The 16352-nt window shown below is 42.6% G+C and overlaps 1 protein-coding gene across 1 annotated transcript; it reads left to right on the top strand.

The window, feature by feature from the left end:
* The first annotated feature begins 310 nt into the window (after window positions 1-310).
* Window positions 311-16082, top strand: LOC147449142 (uncharacterized). Its single transcript, XM_086521706.1, has 5 exons — window positions 311-470; window positions 14709-14836; window positions 15142-15224; window positions 15330-15428; window positions 15791-16082. The coding sequence occupies exons 1-5, from the start codon at window positions 361-363 to the stop codon at window positions 16046-16048; spliced, it is 678 nt and encodes a 225-aa protein (XP_086377832.1). The 5' UTR covers window positions 311-360; the 3' UTR covers window positions 16049-16082.
* The last annotated feature ends 270 nt before the right edge of the window (window positions 16083-16352 follow it).

Genomic DNA, 16352 nt, shown 5'->3' with positions numbered 1-16352 from the left:
CCTTCTACTGTGCCATTGCATGATTCATTTGGTGCAGCAAATTTTTCGCAATCTTCCATGCCGCATAGGCGGCCTTAAGTTGGCCCCTTTACCCTAGTTGTCCCCCATGAGTATGAAAGCTCCTATGATAGCCTGCTTATCATTGCAATCTCCAAAGGGCAGGGCTCGTGATTTAATCACTTGTTAATTTTTGAGCATGCCATCTTTAATTCTTTAATATCTTTTTTTTTTTTTTAATAGCAAAACTCACAATGTGAGTGAATTATATTCATCATCTCAAAAAAAAATCTTTAATATCTTATGCTTAGCATGTCCCTGCGTCTTTAAATGGAGCTTCAAACTTCTATGTAATAGTTGGCGATGGCCACTGCTACATCACCTCATATCTTGTTATCTGCTCGAGCGTGCGCTGGCGAAGCAAAGACAGCTTTGAACGCCCGGGTTCCTGCTCCACTCCACTCTACTCCTTGGTAAGCTCCATTTGATCACTCTATTTGTATTTGTCACAGAGAGAGAGAGAGAGAGAGAGAGAGAGAGAGAGAGAGAGAGAGAGAGAGAGAGAGAGAGAGAGAGAGAGAGCTCTATGCACGTCATTTCGAGACCAAAGTTGATCCGCAGGACTGATCAAGTACTTTTTCTTATCATGCCTTGAGGCATGTAAAAGAAAACATTATGAAAAAACTACACTAGCTCTGGAAAACTGTTACGACTCTAAGAGTCACAATTATGATGATAATCATTTTCATTAGGAGAAATTAGCTGCTATATCCATACTAGGATTATGGGCTTGCAAAAATTACTCTAAAATTGAGTCACTTTTGGGGCCAAGGTGCCATTAGCTCTCAAATTATGTGAGTTGGCTCACACAAGCAATTGTAACCAATAATTTGGAATAATAAATAAAGAAGTATCGCAAGGGGCGTCTGTTAGATGGTCTAATATGTGTGAGTGGGGAACTCTACTCCACTATATCTCGCCTCTTTTAATTAAAATTTGCTGTTTTCAGTCAACTTGTGATATTGTTACACTGTTTTATTGCTGTGTTAGGTGTGTCCTGGCTTGCGAGTTGCAGTGGAGTGGTATCAGATAACTGGCCGATTTGTCTCCTAGAAGTCGTTTTTGACCCACAACTGCAACAATCGACCATGGGTGCAGCACCTCCAAGACTCATGGGGGGAATGCAAGTACATGGAAGAGAACCAACCACCATACATCATGATAAATTGCGAAATCTATCTGAAGGAACTACGTTGAGACTGAGAGTGAAAAGTGCTAATGATCTTCATCTGTCTGGAACACATTCCGAGAGAGTATCACCCCACTCTCAAAGTGAATCGGGGACATACATCCAACCTAGGAGAATCGAGACGAACATCTCCCCACTTCGAGAATGCAATGGCTAACTGTAACTGGTTCCTAGTCCAAGAAGGACCACTATCCACCTATAAAAGAGCTACATGCCAATCTAAGGATAAGAGAAATAGGTGTGTCTTGGATGATATAGTCTCCAGGGATCAATCTAGAGGAAAAAACTTAGGAACTATTGCTTGGATGCATTGGGAACGTGTAGGTACAATCCAATACAATATGTCAAACTCTATATAGATTTCGATTTAACGCTTCTTTTAGTGCTAGGCTTCATTATGGCTGAGTTTGCCCTTGATCTCCGGAGTCATGACAGAAACTCAGTACGTTGAACTTTGTGTTGATGTATGCTCATGTGTGTGTGTGTGTGTGCGTGTGGTGTGTGTTGTGTTTGGGAGCATATGTTAGTACCTAGTTCTACACCCACTATTGGGCACTGACGACGTTAGTGGGGATGTCGTGGTATTTAGTCAATACTATGCATGATGGAGCTGATGGTTATATTGTCTTGTGGGTGACTACCATGGGTATATACCTTGCACTTCCCTTTAAGGGTGAATCTGGGCTTACCCTGGATTCATCTAGGTATATTTTTTAGTCGTATAGCGGACATGCAGACTTCACATTGTGAAGTTTTCGTCCGAGTTACGACCAGTTGATATTGTGCTCATTCTTTCTATCTTTTGTGGTGCGTATGCCCTATCAACTACCTCATTTTTGTGCTAATTTTTTCGATTTAATGCTTCTTTTAGTGCTAGGCTTCATTATGGCTGAGTTTGCCCTTGATCTCCGGAGTCATGACAGAAACTCAGTACGCTGAACTTTGTGTTGATGTATGCTCATGTGTGTGTGTGCGTGTGGTGTGTATTGTGTTTGGGAGCATATGTTAGTACCTAGTTCTACACCCACTATTGGGCACTGACGACGTTAGTGGGGATGTCGTGGTATTTAGTCAATACTATGCATGATGGAGCCGATGGTTATATTGTCTTGTGGGTGACTACCATGGGTCTATACCTTGCACTTCCCTTTAAGGGTGAATCTGGGCTTACCCTGGATTCATCTAGGTATATTTTTTAGTCGTATAGCGGACATGCAGACTTCACATTGTGAAGTTTTCGTGCGAGTTACGACCAGTTGATATTGTGCTAATTATTTCTATCTTTTGTGGTGCGTATGCCCTATCAACTACCTCATTTTTGTGCTAATTTTTTCGATTTAATGATTCTTTTAGTGCTAGGCTTCATTATGGCTGAGTTTGCCCTTGATCTCCGGAGTCATGACAGAAACGCAGTACGTTGAACTTTGTGTTGATGTATGCTCATGTGTGTGTGTGCGTGTGTTGTGTGTTGTGTTTGGGAGCATATGTTAGTACCTAGTTCTACACCCACTATTGGGCACTGACGACGTTAGTCGGGATGTCGTGGTATTTAGTCAATCCTATGCATGATGGAGCCGATGGTTATATTGTCTTGTGGGTGACTACCATGGGTCTAGACCTTGCACTTCCCTTTAAGGGTGAATCTGGGCTTACCCTGGATTCATCTAGGTATATTTTTTAGTCGTATAGCGGACATGCAGACTTCACATTGTGAAGTTTTCGTCCGAGTTACGACCAGTTGATATTGTGCTCATTCTTTCTATCTTTTGTGGTGCGTATGCCCTATCAACTACCTCATTTTTGTGCTAATTTTTTCGATTTAATGCTTCTTTTAGTGCTAGGCTTCATTATGGCTGAGTTTGCCCTTGATCTCCGGAGTCATGACAGAAACTCAGTACGTTGAACTTTGTGTTGATGTATGCTCATGTGTGTGTGCGCGTGTGGTGTGTGTTGTGTTTGGGAGCATATGTTAGTACCTAGTTCTACACCCACTATTGGGCACTGACGACGTTAGTGGGGATGTCGTGGTATTTAGTCAATACTATGCATGATGGAGCCGATGGTTATATTGTCTTCTGGGTGACTACCATGGGTCTATACCTTGCACTTCCCTTGAAGGGTGAATCTGGGCTTACCCTGGATTCATCTAGGTATATTTTTTAGTCGTATAGCGGACATGCAGACTTCACATTGTGAAGTTTTCGTGCGAGTTACGACCAGTTGATATTGTGCTAATTCTTTCTATCTTTTGTGGTGCGTATGCCCTATCAACTACCTCATTTTTGTGCTAATTTTTTCGATTTAATGCTTCTTTTAGTGCTAGGCTTCATTATGGCTGAGTTTGCCCTTGATCTCCGGAGTCGTGACAGAAACTCAGTACGCTGAACTTTGTGTTGATGTATGCTCATGTGTGTGTGTGCGTGTGGTGTGTGTTGTGTTTGGGAGCATATGTTAGTACCTAGTTCTACACCCACTATTGGGCACTGACGACGTTAGTGGGGATGTCGTGGTATTTAGTCAATACTATGCATGATGGAGCGGATGGTTATATTGTCTTGTGGGTGACTACCATGGGTCTATACCTTGCACTTCCCTTGAAGGGTGAATCTGGGCTTACCCTGGATTCATCTAGGTATATTTTTTAGTCGTATAGCGGACATGCAGACTTCACATTGTGAAGTTTTCGTCCGAGTTACGACCAGTTGATATTGTGCTAATTCTTTCTATCTTTTGTGGTGCGTATGCCCTATCAACTACCTCATTTTTGTGCTAATTTTTTCGATTTAATGCTTCTTTTAGTGCTAGGCTTCATTATGGCTGAGTTTGCCCTTGATCTCCGGAGTCATGACAGAAACTCAGTACGCTGAACTTTGTGTTGATGTATGCTCATGTGTGTGTGTGCGTGTGGTGTGTGTTGTGTTTGGGAGCATATGTTAGTACCTAGTTCTACACCCACTATTGGGCACTGACGACGTTAGTGGGGATGTCGTGGTATTTAGTCAATACTATGCATGATGGAGCGGATGGTTATATTGTCTTGTGGGTGACTACCATGGGTCTATACCTTGCACTTCCCTTGAAGGGTGAATCTGGGCTTACCCTGGATTCATCTAGGTATATTTTTTAGTCGTATAGCGGACATGCAGACTTCACATTGTGAAGTTTTCGTGCGAGTTACGACCAGTTGATATTGTGCTAATTCTTTCTATCTTTTGTGGTGCGTATGCCCTATCAACTACCTCATTTTTGTGCTAATTTTTTCGATTTAATGCTTCTTTTAGTGCTAGGCTTCATTATGGCTGAGTTTGCCCTTGATCTCCGGAGTCATGACAGAAACTCAGTACGCTGAACTTTGTGTTGATGTATGCTCATGTGTGTGTGTGCGTGTGGTGTGTGTTGTGTTTGGGAGCATATGTTAGTACCTAGTTCTACACCCACTATTGGGCACTGACGACGTTAGTGGGGATGTCGTGGTATTTAGTCAATACTATGCATGATGGAGCGGATGGTTATATTGTCTTGTGGGTGACTACCATGGGTCTATACCTTGCACTTCCCTTGAAGGGTGAATCTGGGCTTACCCTGGATTCATCTAGGTATATTTTTTAGTCGTATAGCGGACATGCAGACTTCACATTGTGAAGTTTTCGTCCGAGTTACGACCAGTTGATATTGTGCTAATTCTTTCTATCTTTTGTGGTGCGTATGCCCTATCAACTACCTCATTTTTGTGCTAATTTTTTCGATTTAATGCTTCTTTTAGTGCTAGGCTTCATTATGGCTGAGTTTGCCCTTGATCTCCGGAGTCATGACAGAAACTCAGTACGCTGAACTTTGTGTTGATGTATGCTCATGTGTGTGTGTGCGTGTGGTGTGTGTTGTGTTTGGGAGCATATGTTAGTACCTAGTTCTACACCCACTATTGGGCACTGACGACGTTAGTGGGGATGTCGTGGTATTTAGTCAATACTATGCATGATGGAGCCGATGGTTATATTGTCTTGTGGGTGACTACCATGGGTCTATACCTTGCACTTCCCTTTAAGGGTGAATCTGGGCTTACCCTCGATTCATCTAGGTATATTTTTTAGTCGTATAGCGGACATGCAGACTTCACATTGTGAAGTTTTCGTGCGAGTTACGACCAGTTGATATTGTGCTAATTCTTTCTATCTTTTGTAGTGCCTATGCCCTATCAACTACCTCATTTTTGTGCTAATTTTTTCGATTTAATGCTTCTTTTAGTGCTAGGCTTCATTATGGCTGAGTTTGCCCTTGATCTCCGGAGTCATGACAGAAACTCAGTACGCTGAACTTTGTGTTGATGTATGCTCATGTGTGTGTGTGCGTGTGGTGTGTGTTGTGTTTGGGAGCATATGTTAGTACCTAGTTCTACACCCACTATTGGGCACTGACGACGTTAGTGGGGATGTCGTGGTATTTAGTCAATACTATGCATGATGGAGCGGATGGTTATATTGTCTTGTGGGTGACTACCATGGGTCTATACCTTGCACTTCCCTTGAAGGGTGAATCTGGGCTTACCCTGGATTCATCTAGGTATATTTTTTAGTCGTATAGCGGACATGCAGACTTCACATTGTGAAGTTTTCGTGCGAGTTACGACCAGTTGATATTGTGCTAATTCTTTCTATCTTTTGTGGTGCCTATGCCCTATCAACTACCTCATTTTTGTGCTAATTTTTTCGATTTAATGCTTCTTTTAGTGCTAGGCTTCATTATGGCTGAGTTTGCCCTTGATCTCCGGAGTCATGACAGAAACTCAGTACGCTGAACTTTGTGTTGATGTATGCTCATGTGTGTGTGTGCGTGTGGTGTGTGTTGTGTTTGGGAGCATATGTTAGTACCTAGTTCTACACCCACTATTGGGCACTGACGACGTTAGTGGGGATGTCGTGGTATTTAGTCAATACTATGCATGATGGAGCGGATGGTTATATTGTCTTGTGGGTGACTACCATGGGTCTATACCTTGCACTTCCCTTGAAGGGTGAATCTGGGCTTACCCTGGATTCATCTAGGTATATTTTTTAGTCGTATAGCGGACATGCAGACTTCACATTGTGAAGTTTTCGTGCGAGTTACGACCAGTTGATATTGTGCTAATTCTTTCTATCTTTTGTGGTGCGTATGCCCTATCAACTACCTCATTTTTGTGCTAATTTTTTCGATTTAATGCTTCTTTTAGTGCTAGGCTTCATTATGGCTGAGTTTGCCCTTGATCTCCGGAGTCATGACAGAAACTCAGTACGCTGAACTTTGTGTTGATGTATGCTCATGTGTGTGTGTGCGTGTGGTGTGTGTTGTGTTTGGGAGCATATGTTAGTACCTAGTTCTACACCCACTCTTGGGCACTGACGACGTTAGTGGGGATGTCGTGGTATTTAGTCAATACTATGCATGATGGAGCTGATGGTTATATTGTCTTGTGGGTGACTACCATGGGTCTATACCTTGCACTTCCCTTTAAGGGTGAATCTGGGCTTACCCTCGATTCATCTAGGTATATTTTTTAGTCGTATAGCGGACATGCAGACTTCACATTGTGAAGTTTTCGTGCGAGTTACGACCAGTTGATATTGTGCTAATTCTTTCTATCTTTTGTGGTGCGTATGCCCTATCAACTACCTCATTTTTGTGCTAATTTTTTCGATTTAATGCTTCTTTTAGTGCTAGGCTTCATTATGGCTGAGTTTGCCCTTGATCTCCGGAGTCATGACAGAAACTCAGTACGCTGAACTTTGTGTTGATGTATGCTCATGTGTGTGTGTGCGTGTGGTGTGTGTTGTGTTTGGGAGCATATGTTAGTACCTAGTTCTACACCCACTATTGGGCACTGACGACGTTAGTGGGGATGTCGTGGTATTTAGTCAATACTATGCATGATGGAGCGGATGGTTATATTGTCTTGTGGGTGACTACCATGGGTCTATACCTTGCACTTCCCTTTAAGGGTGAATCTGGGCTTACCCTGGATTCATCTAGGTATATTTTTTAGTCGTATAGCGGACATGCAGACTTCACATTGTGAAGTTTTCGTGCGAGTTACGACCAGTTGATATTGTGCTAATTCTTTCTATCTTTTGTGGTGCGTACGCCCTATCAACTACCTCATTTTTGTGCTAATTTTTTCGATTTAATGCTTCTTTTAGTGCTAGGCTTCATTATGGCTGAGTTTGCCCTTGATCTCCGGAGTCGTGACAGAAACTCAGTACGCTGAACATTGTGTTGATGTATGCTCATGTGTGTGTGTGCGTGTGGTGTGTGTTGTGTTTGGGAGCATATGTTAGTACCTAGTTCTACACCCACTATTGGGCACTGACGACGTTAGTGGGGATGTCGTGGTATTTAGTCAATACTATGCATGATGGAGCCGATGGTTATATTGTCTAGTGGGTGACTACCATGGGTCTATACCTTGCACTTCCCTTTAAGGGTGAATCTGGGCTTACCCTGGATTCATCTAGGTATATTTTTTAGTCGTATAGCGGACATGCTGACTTCACATTGTGAAGTTTTCGTGCGAGTTACGACCAGTTGATATTGTGCTAATTCTTTCTATCTTTTGTGATGCGTATGCCCTATCAACTACCTCATTTTTGTGCTAATTTTTTCGATTTAATGCTTCTTTTAGTGCTAGGCTTCATTATGGCTGAGTTTGCCCTTGATCTCCGGAGTCATGACAGAAACTCAGTACGCTGAACTTTGTGTTGATGTATGCTCATGTGTGTGTGTGCGTGTGGTGTGTGTTGTGTTTGGGAGCATATGTTAGTACCTAGTTCTACACCCACTATTGGGCACTGACGACGTTAGTGGGGATGTCGTGGTATTTAGTCAATACTATGCATGATGGAGCCGATGGTTATATTGTCTTGTGGGTGACTACCATGGGTCTATACCTTGCACTTTCTTGAAGGGTGAATCTGGGCTTACCCTGGATTCATCTAGGTATATTTTTTAGTCGTATAGCGGACATGCAGACTTCACATTGTGAAGTTTTCGTCCGAGTTACGACCAGTTGATATTGTGCTAATTCTTTCTATCTTTTGTGGTGCGTATGCCCTATCAACTACCTCATTTTTGTGCTAATTTTTTCGATTTAATGCTTCTTTTAGTGCTAGGCTTCATTATGGCTGAGTTTGCCCTTGATCTCCGGAGTCATGACAGAAACTCAGTACGCTGAACTTTGTGTTGATGTATGCTCATGTGTGTGTGTGCGTGTGGTGTGTGTTGTGTTTGGGAGCATATGTTAGTACCTAGTTCTACACCCACTATTGGGCACTGACGACGTTAGTGGGGATGTCGTGGTATTTAGTCAATACTATGCATGATGGAGCCGATGTTTATATTGTCTTGTGGGTGACTACCATGGGTCTATACCTTGCACTTCCCTTGAAGGGTGAATCTGGGCTTACCCTGGATTCATCTAGGTATATTTTTTAGTCGTATAGCAGACATGCAGACTTCACATTGTGAAGTTTTCGTCCGAGTTACGACCAGTTGATATTGTGCTAATTCTTTCTATCTTTTGTGGTGCGTATGCCCTATCAACTACCTCATTTTTGTGCTAATTTTTTCGATTTAATGCTTCTTTTAGTGCTAGGCTTCATTATGGCTGAGTTTGCCCTTGATCTCCGGAGTCATGACAGAAACTCAGTATGCTGAACTTTGTGTTGATGTATGCTCATGTGTGTGTGTGCGTGTGGTGTGTGTTGTGTTTGGGAGCATATGTTAGTACCTAGTTCTACACCCACTATTGGGCACTGACGACGTTAGTGGGGATGTCGTGGTATTTAGTCAATACTATGCATGATGGAGCTGATGGTTATATTGTCTTGTGGGTGACTACCATGGGTCTATACCTTGCACTTCCCTTTAAGGGTGAATCTGGGCTTACCCTGGATTCATCTAGGTATATCTATATAGATTTGGAGCACGTATACTCTCAGTGTTGTAAGTTGCTTCCTTAGAATGTTCATCAAAATAGTCCTTTCTACTTGTGCTGAAAAGAATGTACCCACACAACTATGTTGTCAATAACAAATACACAATATAACAGTAATACTGAAGGGAAGAGTAAAAGAACGGCCTAGGGGGATTGCAACATGCTTATGAAGATCGAAATCAGCCGCCCCAAAGGTTGGAGCTGTCCAAGGGGATGTACAGGAAGAGCATCCAAATGTTGCTGACTGCACTAGACGTCCCTATCAACTGCCAATGGGATGTACGGGAAGAGCATCCAAATGTTGCTGATTGCGGAACTAGGAACTAGACGTCCCTGTCAATTGCCGACAGTGCATGGAAACTCAATCATCCATAGGATTTCGACAAATTTGTTGTTGAACATCAAGAATACTGCCCATAAGAGAGCGCAAAAGTTGTCCCACAACTGGCACGAAAAAGGAATGCCCAAATCTATAGGGCCACACTACCATCGGTGAAGAGAGAACATGGAGATACGATTAGTTCTCTCCAACAAAACCTCCTCGAATTGTTGTCGGCTAAGCATCTAGCACCACATCTAACCCTTATCATTTGAAGTCTGATGATGATACAAGAAGTGGTTCTGGAGATATAAGAATCCTCCTTTTTCTAGCAAAGACAACTCCAACACATGCATTGGAACATGCACCTAATTTGCTGCATACCGGATGAACAAGAGACTACTGAAGCTGGAATTGAAACTTTCATCCTTGGAGGAAAAAGAAAAAATTATTGAACGTCTACTTCTTCTAGAAGGTTCTGTCGACAATTCCAAGAAAGATGTGCGCTTGCAAAAGGCACAACACTTTTGCAAAAGGCACAATAAATTTTCCAATCCACCTCCTCAAAGAAAACACAGCCATAGCAACCTGGTCCAAAAGTGTTGACGTGGCATGACCACCCGCAGATAGAGCAAAGTAGGATGACATGGCAAAAAACTGTACAGACAGGTAGGCCCAAATTTCACGTTGCCAGATGCCACGTGGCAGCAGTACGGATTTTCGCATCACACTGACATGCTGACGTGGTTGTTGTATGGAATTTCGCAAATTGTGCTACTTGCTTTTTTTGGGCAGATTTTTGACTAGTTGCTTTTGGGACTATTTTGCTTTTGAGTTAGAAGCTTTTGGGGCTCTCCTTTTGGGGCATCCCTTGTAAGAATAAATAGACCCAAAGGGCCTCACTCTTGAGAGCATCTCGACGCGGAGTCTGAGAGCAAAGGACCCCTCTGGTGTTGTACTTTGCTCAAGCATTATTATAATAAAGAAATTCCGAAAGGGGTGCCAGGTTTTGGGGCCAATACCTTTGGGCACGGAACTACGCTAGGCCGTGTCGACTCTAATTTTAAAGTTGTGAAGTATTTCAAGTGATTCTCTCGTGTCTCGTGCCCGAGTCCCGACTTGGGGTGCCTAAGTCTACAGTGGTATGAGAGCTTTAAGCGTGTGCTTTTCTCAAAGCATACCGGTCCTATCAAAGAGCAGACAGGGCACTTGGGCACCTTGGAAGTTGTTATCAAAGAATCTTCGTGTCGACCCTGGACTTATTAGCCACTGCCACCCTTACTTCATCGCGCATCGGGCGTGCTCCTGCTTTGTCTTATAGGACATAAGCCATAAAGAATCTCAAATTACACATGGGTTCTCGTGGAGAATCTAGCAGAGATAACACCTTTCAGAGGAGATATTACAAGGCGAGGAGATAGTCTCTTCAGAACAGATTTTGGAAAGGAAACTGAAAGGGGTATTGATATCTTGTTGTCTGTGTACAGATAACTAGTAGGAGTGAGGAACATGCATATGAAACCATTTGGAAACATGGAATTGGACCTCGACTCTTTTGCAACGAGGTGAACCATTTGCTTAAAATTTTGCCTGTTTTGCAGGTGAAAGATGATGGCGAATTGGGAGCGACGAGTCGCTTTGGAATGAACCCGATCACATTTCTAGATAAGAATTATGAACTTTGAATGAATATGATGATTCTAGTGCATAAAGATTCCCATATGAATGGGATGACTAGATACCGTCGTAAGCGCATCAAGAGTTCGTGTGGGATGTGATGGCTACACAAGGATCTAGGTGCACTTCTAGACAGATGAGATGACTAGATGATTGAAACACTGTGTTCAATATGAACTAAGTGTGTGAATGAAGAACTTTGAAATAGGAATTTCTTACGATGAATCTGATTTATGTATGAAATTAATGTTCTCTGGAAGAACTTGCTATTTGTGTGCAGATAACAGGTGAAAATCGAGAATGAGATGATTTTGGAGCAATGACAGTCCCCGAAGAAACCTGATAACGAAAAGAATCATGAATGATTCAATGGAACTGACCTGATCACATCAAGAGTTCTTGTGGGATGAGATGGCCACACATTTAGAATAGAATGATTGAACCACTCTGTTCATTATGAACTCAGTGTGTGATTGATCGATTGGGATCCCCGGAAATGATTACTCGCACATGACGTGTAGATGGAATGATTGACCAAATGATTGCAGCATTGCGGTCTCGAGAAATCTATGGATATGATCGCAATATGGGATTAGTTAATTCGACATCAATGAAATCCGGGATGGATCTAGATACGATTAACAAATATGTTGCCACGAATCATGGTTCTAGATCAAAACAAAATCTATAGACATGATCGCAATATGGGATTATTAAATCCGACATCAGTGAGGTCGGGTGCGGATCTAGATGCGATTGCTAAATACATTGTCAAGTGGTCCTAGACTCTATGTGATATGATTTGAATGTGATGTGATTGTCGTCTTTGTACAAGTGCTGGATTTGCGTCGTCTAGTGCGTCGGTACTTAGTGAGTGTCTACTGAACTGGTTTATGGCTTATGTCTGATTTTGCAGGCGTAATTGAGGGCGATTACAATTCTTTCAAGAGGAGGGTATGTCACCACCTGCGGACAGAGCATGATGATGTGGTAGAAAACTGCACGGATAGATAGGCCCGAATTTCAGATTTTCGCATATCGAGCTGACATGTTGACGTGGTTGCTGCATGGAATTCCGCAAATTGTGTTGCTTGCTTTTTTGGGGCAGATTTTTGACCGGTTGCTTTTGGGATTATTTTGCTTGAGTTAGAAGCTTTTGGGGCATCCCTTGTAAAGATAAATAGACCCAAAGGGCCTCACTCTTGGGAGCATCTGGACGTAGAGTCTGAGAGCAGAGGACCCCTCGGGTGTTGTACTTTGCTCAATCATTAATATAATAAATAAATACCGAAAGGGACGTTAGGTTTTGTGGCCAATACCTCTGGGCACAAAACTATGCCGGGCCGTGTCGACTCTAATTTTAAAGTTGTGAAGCATTTTAAGTGATTCTCTCGATGGCCACCAAGGGGTAGATTTTATTTACGCTCCCGATGTGAGAGGAATGAAGGGCTGAAAACGCAGATCTCGATGATGTCAATGATGGACAGCAATGGAGCACTATATGATGGCGAGGGAATAGCGAGGAGAGGCTCAATGGGCTACCGAGGTACCGGACCGCATCCGTGAGGGGCTAGCAAGGACAGATCCAAGCGGTTTCCGGTGAGGGAAAGGGGCTGAAATCTGAAAACGTTGGCTGATTTGCTGAAACTTGCAAGCGCTAGGGCTGATCTGGAGCAAAAACGCTAGGGCTGGTCTTGTAGAAAATGCCAAGGCTGATCTGGAGCACTAGCAAATCTGATGCAAATGCTGGTTAGAAGCTTTTGGGGCATCCCTTGTAAAGATAAATAGACCCAAAGGGCCTCACTCTTGGGAGCATCTGGACGTAGAGTGCCACCAAGGGGTAGATTTTAAGTGATTCTCTCTAATTTTAAAGTTGTGAAGCATTTTACGTGATTCTCTCGATGGCCACCAAGGGGTAGATTTTATTTACGCTCCCGATGTGAGAGGAATGAAGGGCTGAAAACGCAGATCTGGATGATGTCAATGATGGACAGCAATGGAGCACTCGATGATGGCGAGGGAATAGCGAGGAGAGGCTCAATGGGCTACCGAGGTACCGGACCGCATCCGTGAGGGGCTAGCAAGGACAGATCCAAGCGGTTTCCGGTGAGGGAAAGGGGCTGAAATCTGAAAACGTTGGCTGGTTTGCTGAAACTTGCAAGCACTAGGACTGATCTGGAGCAAAAACGCTAGGGCTGGTCTTGTAGAAAATGCCAAGGCTGATCTGGAGCACTAGCAAATCTGATGCAAATGTTGGCTATCTTGCTCCCTTTATAGGTGAGGAATTGGGTTTTTGAACGTCTTAAGGCTTAGGTAGGAAAAAATCTCTGTCAAATTCTTCTAAAATAAATAATACAATGATTTATAAAAAAGTTTGACCAAGGCTAAGTTTTTGGGTGAAACTATGGCACATTTGCCAATCTAGGAACCCTATTGACGGGGGGAATGGCTCATTGGATGCCTCTAACCTAAAAGTACATGCACGTCATGTCAGATGCCCATCATAGTGTAACAACATTTGTCAAAACGATTGTACAATCCATTTATGTAAGAGGGTTCCACAATTGGAAAACCTAAGCTGCTCGCAGGTCCTACGAACAGGCTCACAAAATTGCCTGTACTAAACCTCGCAGGATTCTAGACACTCCTATGTGCAAAATTAGCTCTGTAAATCCCTGAAACATGTCCACGTGGCACATTGAGCCATGTGCATGACAAGTATAGTTTTGGCAGCAGCCATGTATTCTTCGGGTGATGCCATTAATTGGTATCAAGCCTGACAAGATGCACAGATGGTTGTGCATTGCGAGCATGCTGTGGATGGTGAGCCCTTGTCTTACAATTGGGTTGACTTCCAATTCAAGCTCAAGGAGCACTTTATGTCACCATAGTAACTTGATCGATTGAAACTGGAAAGGCGAGATCTCAAGCGAAATGGGACTCTTGCAATGTCTTTTTCTAACCGTGTTTTGCAAATTGGTGTCCAACTGCATAAGTTGAACGAGAAGCATAAGGAGGCGTTCCTCTTTGGCCTAGGCGAGTACATCAAGTATGTACTATGATGTGAGGGTCTCTCGTCCCAGTGACTATAATGATGCTGTGAGGATTGCTCTCGAGCAAAAAATGAAGCACAACAGAGGTTAGCCTAAGGAGAACAAGTCGAGTATCCCATAGAACCAAGAGAATCAACAGAATGGTAAGAACCACAATAACTCTTCTTCTCAATCTTTCACTACAGCTAGAGCATACAACTCTTCTTCTAACATTGATAATAAAGGAAAGACTAAAACTCAAAAAGCCCCTAAGTTGACACCCATGAAAAATCTACTCAAGGAATAGTAGGAGGTTAGTTAAGTCTTGAAGAAAGAACCGAGTATGGAAATATTGTATTAGGAGCTCATTGCTTTTTGTAGTAGTCTTTAACAGGTTTTGGAGTAATGGAAGTTTATATGAGGTCCCCTAGCCGTTGATTGATTAGTTTGTGCTGGCTATTGGTACAGCCTTGAAATTCTTCAGGTCAGTAAGAAAGACATCAATCATGAGCAAAGTTCATTCGCTAGGCGGAGGCTCATCTTTATAGGACTGGGTAGCGTTTGTGGAATTTCAGGTCATGATGGAAATTCATCAGGTTGGTGCTCGAAATTTTTCTGATGTGTTCCGTACTTTGTATTTTAAGAGTGTTAAAGAGCATAAGATGCAGAGGACTGTTTAAAGAGCGTAGATAGGATGCATAGGACTGTTTAAAGAGCATAGATACGGTTGCATTGGACTGTTTAAAACTTTAAAGAGCATACAGATGTAGCTTGCCACAACAATTCGGCTGCAGATTTTGATGTGGAAACTGCAAATATTTAAATGCATTATCATGTCCAATAGACTATAACAGGGGCACATCGAAGCTTCTTACAAGAGCTTCATATTCGTCCTTTTCAGCCCTTGCCCTCGGTGATCCAACAGTAACTTTAAAGGATGTTACTCCTACTGTGGCAACTAGAGGTGAACTTCCACCTAATGAGGTAAGCTTCCCCAACAATTGTAAGTCCTTGCATGTTTTCAACCAAGAACCTGTAGTTGGTTATTTAAATTTCCTGAATGCCTAGCTTTAAATTGCTCAATGGCAGGAGCGGCTTGTCACTCTTTTCGAAAAAACAACCTACTCAGTGGTAAATGTCTTTGATGTGACTCTCCGTCCTCGAGCAACATTGACAGGGATGGTTGAGGTATGCCATGGAGAAAGCTTTTCAGGCTAATTGCATAATGGAGTAGTTCTGAAAATTTCTATGTTTGATTCCAGTTAGCACAATTATACTTGTGTTTTTTTTTTTTTTTGTGGTTGAAGAAAATCCTTTCATATTCTTCATTTAAAATCTGCTTTGAAAACCATGGGAGCCAATTGCAGCTATGTTGGAGATAGGATGGTGAAATAATACAAGCTTTTGAAAAGGATTAGCTTTGATGGGGCCTATTAATTATAGATCCGGGTAGCAAATCCAGCATGGTCATGAAATCAAGATGTAGAGTGATGTGTCCTCTGGGTCATTTTTGAGTTCCACATCTGGCTCAAGCTCCTTGTTGTGTGAAGAATGCCAGCCCTGCAAAGGCTGACAGACTTGCAATTGTAGATGATGCTCACTGCCATGCAACAAACATTTTAATTGTGGACTGCTATTCGATGCGCCATGATCTTCTTTCCAATATGAAAATCTGGTATGTAAGAGAGGGTACGAGTAGGACGTCAAGAGCTTTAATGATCAAACCTGAAGAAGCTGTTTTGGCTTCACGACTGGTGTCAACAATAACCTTGAATGACTTAAAAAGAAATGATGCAAGCAGGGTCTGAGCATCTAAAACTGGGAATGTATGGACTTGCGAGGTTGTGTGCTTCCTCATGTAGGGTTGGTGAAAAGGAAGGGGCGGTGTTAGGTGATGGCTGTAGTTTCTCACAATGCTTTATCTTCATGTGGATTGCAATCTGACTCCAGAGACTGCGTACTCTACCGTGTGTCATCTATGGCTTCTTAGGTTTTAATGCACCGTCTCTATTTAATCTTTCCGAGAAGATACAACCAGTTCTTTTATATTTATACTTCAACTGAAAGGAATGGAAAAAGAAGAAAACAGTGTGGGTTCGAGGACATTATGGA

The sequence above is a fragment of the Adiantum capillus-veneris genome, chromosome 10 (genome assembly GCF_014529385.1).
Source record: "Adiantum capillus-veneris isolate H3 chromosome 10, ASM1452938v2, whole genome shotgun sequence".
Classification (NCBI taxonomy): domain Eukaryota; kingdom Viridiplantae; phylum Streptophyta; class Polypodiopsida; order Polypodiales; family Pteridaceae; genus Adiantum; species Adiantum capillus-veneris.
Note: the sequence above shows the minus strand (reverse complement) of the source record. Positions and strands in the feature narration are given on the sequence as shown.

What these genes read in the sequence shown, in the direction of transcription:
- LOC147449142 (XM_086521706.1), top strand. Translation starts at nt 361, where the DNA reads ATGGCCACTGCTACATCACCTCATATCTTGTTATCTGCTCGAGCGTGC. An exon ending in CCACTCCACTCTACTCCTTG is followed by an intron (nt 471 to 14,708) that starts GTAAGCTCCATT and finishes CTATTGGTACAG; the next exon opens with CCTTGAAATTCTTCAGGTCA. An exon ending in TCATGATGGAAATTCATCAG is followed by an intron (nt 14,837 to 15,141) that starts GTTGGTGCTCGA and finishes CGTCCTTTTCAG; the next exon opens with CCCTTGCCCTCGGTGATCCA.